This window comes from Trachypithecus francoisi, unplaced genomic scaffold, assembly GCF_009764315.1.
Source record: "Trachypithecus francoisi isolate TF-2019V2 unplaced genomic scaffold, Tfra_2.0 Lachesis_group2, whole genome shotgun sequence".
NCBI lineage: Eukaryota > Metazoa > Chordata > Mammalia > Primates > Cercopithecidae > Trachypithecus > Trachypithecus francoisi.
In genome coordinates this window covers 117,696,900-117,702,899 of record NW_022681465.1, presented here as the reverse complement: position 1 = coordinate 117,702,899, position 6,000 = coordinate 117,696,900, and the positions used below count along the sequence as shown (strand labels likewise).

At 40.3% G+C, this 6,000-nt stretch overlaps 1 protein-coding gene across 1 annotated transcript in view; it reads right to left on the bottom strand.

The window, feature by feature from the left end:
* Window positions 1-2,306: 2,306 nt before the first annotated feature.
* GABRP (gamma-aminobutyric acid type A receptor subunit pi) overlaps window positions 2,307-6,000 on the bottom strand; it is a 28,620-nt gene continuing 24,926 nt past the window's right edge. The window contains exon 10 of the mRNA XM_033180280.1: window positions 2,307-4,406. Within this exon, the coding sequence (XP_033036171.1) occupies window positions 4,104-4,406 (303 nt within the window). The 3' untranslated portion in view covers window positions 2,307-4,103. The remainder of the gene's footprint in view (window positions 4,407-6,000) is intronic.

The following is a 6,000-nucleotide window of genomic DNA, read 5'->3' as shown; positions in this document are numbered from 1 at the left end:
TCATTCTTCTCTCTTTCCCCATTTCTGTACATCCCTAGAAGTATGGGCCAAAATCGAACTCAGTGTTTTTCAACCCAAATATACTACAGTCTGATATATATTTAAATTCTTTACAAAACTGTTGAAAATTATATGTAATTTAATATATATTTAATATTAAAAATAGATTAAACATGTTTTCAATTTTTTTTCTTTTAAAAGTATCACACATGACTTACATTGATCATGCATTAGGATGTAGTTCCTTGTCTGTTAAGAGACAATTTTTAAAATGTATACGTTTTAAAAAGCAAGGAACTTTGGCAGTAAATAAACTGATAAAAATTCACAGTAGGCCAGCAGCTGAGAAGAACTGCTCTCTATGTATAAGAGTAAGGCACAACATTGAAGAAAGACCATATCTTTTTTTTTTTTTCTTTGTTTTTGAGATGGAGTCTCACTCTGTCACCTGGCTGGAGTGAGGTGGCGCCATCTTGGCTCACTGCAATCTCTGCCTCCTGGGTTCAAGCAATTCTCCTGCCTCAACCTCCCGAGTAGCTGGGACTACAGGCATGTGCCACCACACCTGGCTAATTTTTTTGTATTTTTGGTAGAGACGGGGTTTCACCGTGTTATCCAGAATGGTCTTGATCTCCTGACCTCATGATCCGCCCACCTCGGCCTCCCAAAGTGCTCGGATTACAGGTGTGAGCCGCTGCACCTGGCCGAAAGACCAGCAGATCTCTATGCTTGTCACTACACTTGCCTGATGTATTAGTTCATTTTCACACTTCTATAAAGATATTACCTGAGACTGGGTAATTTATAAACAAAAAAAGGCTTAATTGACTCACAGTTCTGCATGGCTGGGGAGGCTTCAGAAAACTTACAATCATGGTGGAAGGCAAAGGGGAAGCAAGGCATGTCTTACATGACAGCAGGAGAGAGAGAGAGCAAAGAAGTGAAAACTCACTATCACGAGAACAGCATGGGAGAAAGCACCCCATGATCCAATCACCTCCCACCAGGTCCCTCCCTCAACATGTGGGGATTACAATTCGAGATGAAATTTGGGAGGGAACACAGAGCCAAACCATATCACCTGGCACTGAAAGCCATCCTGTACTTTTCTTTGATGGGGACTCCCTTGCATTGCCTGCTCATTTCCAGCTTGAGGTCTACTGTAATCTCCAGCCCTTTTCTGCTATGCTCATTTCTCCCTTTTTTTTCTTTTCTTTTTTCTTTTCTTTTCTTTCTTTCTTTTTCTTTTCTTTTTTTTTTTTTTTGAGATAGAGTCTCACTCTGTCACCCAGGCTGGAGTGCAGGGGTGTGATCTCAGCTCACTGCAACCTCTACTTCTTGGGTTCAAGCGATTCTCCTGCCTTAGCCTCCCAAGTAGCTGTGATTACAGGCACCTGCCACCACGCCTAGCTAATTTTTTCTATTTTCAGTAGAGATGGGGTTTCACCTTGGTGCCCAGGCTGGTCTCGAATTCCTGACCTCAAGTGATTCATCCGCCTCAGCCTCCCAAAGCACTGGGATTACAGGTGTGAGCCACCGTGCCCCACCGTCATTTCTCCCTTTCATTTGAAATGAACCATCTGCCATTTAGTTGCTATTGAGTGTCTTCTTATATTTGTATGATTTCTTATATTGAGACTATTGCTAGTCTCAGTAGCAGGTTAACTAATAATTATATTTCTATGACTTAGAATATTCCCAGCCCTAGCTAGTTTCATATCCTTTGGAAATTTGGTGAGGTCGTTCTTGATATTTTCACGCAAGAAGTAAACATTTTGAACAACATGATCAGTGGCACTGCTCTGGGTAGGGGATACGAGGGACAGATTTAGAATATTATAAGTTTTTACTGAGAACTCTAATGTAGTAGCTACACTTTAGTGCAGAGTGACACAAAATCCAAGAATTGATATTCCCCCCCACAAAGTGTATTCTCAAATTATAAAAATATCATTCAACAACAAAAAAGAGAATTCCAAGTGATAAAGAATGCTTAGAAGAAAATCTGTGACATTTTTTGAGAATTGGCTTTCTCACTATCACCAGGCTCAATTGATTAACTGCAAGGCAAGTGTTGTGGTGCCGTGATGTCAAAGAAAACATTGGCTGTGTCACCAGCATTTACTATTTGCTTGGCAGAAGATATTAATGGTAGGGTTAGTATGTGTGTCGTGAGCATATATGTGTACCGTCTGGGGTTGGGGGGACATGAGGATAGAACAATGTGAGCCCATTGACTTTGCACTGTGACACATACCTTCTCCAAATTGGATCTTATAACAATCATTCTATAGATGACCACTTGATTTGGTGGGTAGCTAATGTGGTATATTTATTTCACAGTTTCACATCTTTATCATTGTTTTCATATAATGCTTAAATGGGGTTTCAGAACAGATATTTCCTTTTAAACTTGTTTTAAAAAAATCACAAATATGATTGGCTCATACAACCACATTTCACCTCTTTTCACCAGCACCCCCGCCCATTCCCATTAGAAACATTTTGTTAAAAAATCAGATGATCAAACTCACAGAAACTGAATTGTGAGAAGTATAATAGGAAAAAGAATGAGAACCTGTGGCTATAGGGAGTTACAGAAGAGAAACCATCTTTTAGAGCCATGATTTATTTCTGACAGGAAAGGTAAAGCCGTGCATTTATTAGAACAGGAAGCTAAGAAATTAAAGATGGCGAGATTGTCTAAAATAACTGAGGCTGAACTGGAAGCCTTCACCCTGGCACTCTCAAAAAATCACTTTTGGTACTGTTGGCTGAGCCTGGCCAAGGAATGTGCATCCCTGGCTGGATTTGGAGAGGACAGCTCACCCGCAACCTGAACACAGGTTCTGTAACGTATCTCATTGTTACTCAGAAAGTTCAGTACTCAGGCCAGCATGCTCCTGCTCACGCAGGATAAGCCACTCAGAGTAGACCAGCTGGAAGGATCCAGGATCCGAGCAAAGCCAAGTTTACTTAAGCTAAGCCACTTGTTCCTGGGTCATGCAGTTTGTTTTCTAATAAGCATCATTCCTGATCATTAGAGCAAAGGGATGAATGCTCCTCTTGGAATGATATAGGGGATCTGCCCCTGGGAAATTGTTGCTCAGTGTTAGAGTAGCAGCAATGACAGAATGACAGCAACTCTCTGAGTCAACCCAGCACTTTTAGTACCCCATCAGTACGTGAATAAAGGCAGCTAGAAAATGGACTCAATTCTGCAAGCCTTCATGGCAACAGCCCATATTAAGACTTCTAGAACAAGTTAAAAAAAAAATCTTCCATTTCCATCCATGCGTGGGAAAGGGGCTTTAGTATTGTTTAGGGTGGATGTTGTTTAGGATGGATGTGTGTATAATAATAAAATGATAAGATATGTATAGTGGGGGAATAAAGCCTCACAGTCCTTCCAGTGTGGGGAATCCATTGTACCTTAGAACCAAGGAATTTGTTTAGATTATTGATCTACTAACTTTTTCTTCACTTAAGTTTGAATTTTCAGTGATAGGACTTATTGGAATTTGGGGATAATTCTGTTGTGGTATTAAGTAATATTCATTATTTAAAAACTCATCTTGGTATTGAGTTAGTGCATTGACTTCCAATGAATTGACATAAGCCCATATTTCATTTTAACCAGAAACAAAAACTAGAAAATGTTACTCCCTAAATAGGCAGCAATGTATTTTATAAGCACTGCAGAGCTTTAGTAAAACATGTATGATTACTTTAGAAACAACTTCTGACACTTGAGGGTTACCCAATAGTCTCCTTCCCATTCTATATATGAGGTAAATGCAAACCAGGGAGCCACCGAGTAAACAGCCCTGAGTACATTTATAATCTTGGGCTGCATGGGGATGTCCTTGATTAAGATGAAAGAGGAATGGACTGATATTTCTATTACAAGATCCTGTAATGCTAGGACTTCTACACAGCTTAGAATAATGGTTGGGAGTTCATTCTTTGAGCAGAAAGTCTTAAATATTATTTTAGTCACTTGTAGCACCATTGGATGTGGGTGCACATTGACTTAAAATACCATTTACATCATTATCTTGTCCTGTTGAAGACCTATGGCATGCAAGAAATTTAACATTGACTCAAAAATACATGTAGTATGCCCAGTAAAATACATTGGCTAGCATAAAAATCAAAGGAAACAGTAGTTTGGAATAGCGATCAACATTACTGGGGTTTTGAATTGTGAAATAATCAACAATCCTGCCCATCTTTTCTCGGAAGACAAACTTGAACTTGTCGCTGGTTTTCATTGTCAAGTCACTGTAGTCAACATTGTCACTGGAAATTTCAATGCTGGCAAAGCTGATCTTCCGTTTAAAGCTGGAGATGGAGCTGTTGATGATGTTAGTAATACTGACTTCTTCCACTTCCTTCGTTGTTCCCTAGTTCATAGACAATGCAGTTAGCTTAAAAGACTTGACTTAGCAAAATAAATAAGTAGGTAATGAGCTAATAAAAATTTAGAGGCCCAAGGATTGAATAATTAGGCTTAATAGAGAGTGGCATTGAGTGCTTCAGAAACTGGCCAATAAAAGCCAGGCTTGGAGTCCTGTTACCCTGTTTGGAGACACCTATTTGTAGGTCACCAGCATATATAACAGGAGGAGTAACCATGGCCCACTGTAGATATCCTGAGCAGTGTGCCAGATGCGAAATGCTCAGGCTTTGAAGTTAGTGGACGTGGGTTCAAATTCCATTCGGCCTTTCACTATTGTGAAACTTTAGTCACCACAATCCCTCTAAGACTTGATTTCCTCACCTGCCAAATGGTGATTGGTATTGCCATCTTGAGACTGATGGGAAGATTAAATGGTAAAAAATGGAAAGCATCTGGTAGGTGTTTGATGACTTCAATTCTATTCCAGGGAGAAGGGAGTAACTGATTATGAGAGATAATAGAAATCAGCTATGTCTTAAAGGCTTTGCCACAAAAGCAGAAATAGTGATGCTCCCTGCCGTTGCGAGGAGTTGCCATTGTCCAACATGGCTGGGGTCAACTCCCAGGAATGTGGGAGTGTAGTGAAGGCAGAGAGAGTGTGCTTTGGATCCTTGGCCAGGCCACTTGCTAGGTGTGGGGTCTTATGGGAGTTACCACGTCGCTGTATAGGACAATGAAATGAGTACCATTATTATCCCAGTTTTACTCTTGAGAAAATTGCCACATCAATGAGTGGTAGATTTCTCAAGAGTAAAATTGGGATAACAATGATGCTCATTTCATTGTGTTGTTGGATAAACTAAAGGAGATGTTGATGGATGTTTAGGACACAGCGATCACTCCATAGTACAGTGATTATCATATACACAGCAAAGTAAGGGCTTTCTGGTGTCTTTAGAGGAGGCTGTCAGTATTTCACCAATCCCCATTTTGCCAATCTAGCAAATCCAGATTTTTTTGGGGGGGTGGGGGGACAGTAATTCAACTTCCTTCTTTACTCATAAGGAAGCCTAAGAACAAAATAAATGAAAGCCATGTTCCTCTTTGGCTGGCACACATGGTCATTTGCCTTTGGTGCTTGGATGACATGACTGTGAAACATTACTCACTGTAGCCAAACACAAGGGAAAAAGCAACTGGATCTTTGGGTCATTTTGATTCCTCATTCTTCAGGATTAGACCCTTTGTGGTCCTAGCGCTTTGCTAAAGGTGGGCACCTCTTCTGAACTGGATCCCTATCATTTTCTTGCTTCTTAGCATGAACTTTAGTATGCCATTATCTATCAAATTTGGCTTCCAAATAACACTAGGGGTCCATGGGCCTGTAAAGAGTGATAGTTAAGAGTATGGTCCAATGCTCACTGCAAGTGGGAATAGCGGATAAGGCCAGGCTTTGGAACCAAGTAGGTTTGGGTTGGAATCCCAGCTCTACCTCTTAGTATCTATATCCCCTGCAGTAAGTCTCTTTCCCTTCTTGTTATCAGATTTCATAAATTTTAAAAGGGAGATAACCTCATTGGGTTGTTATGAGCATTTAC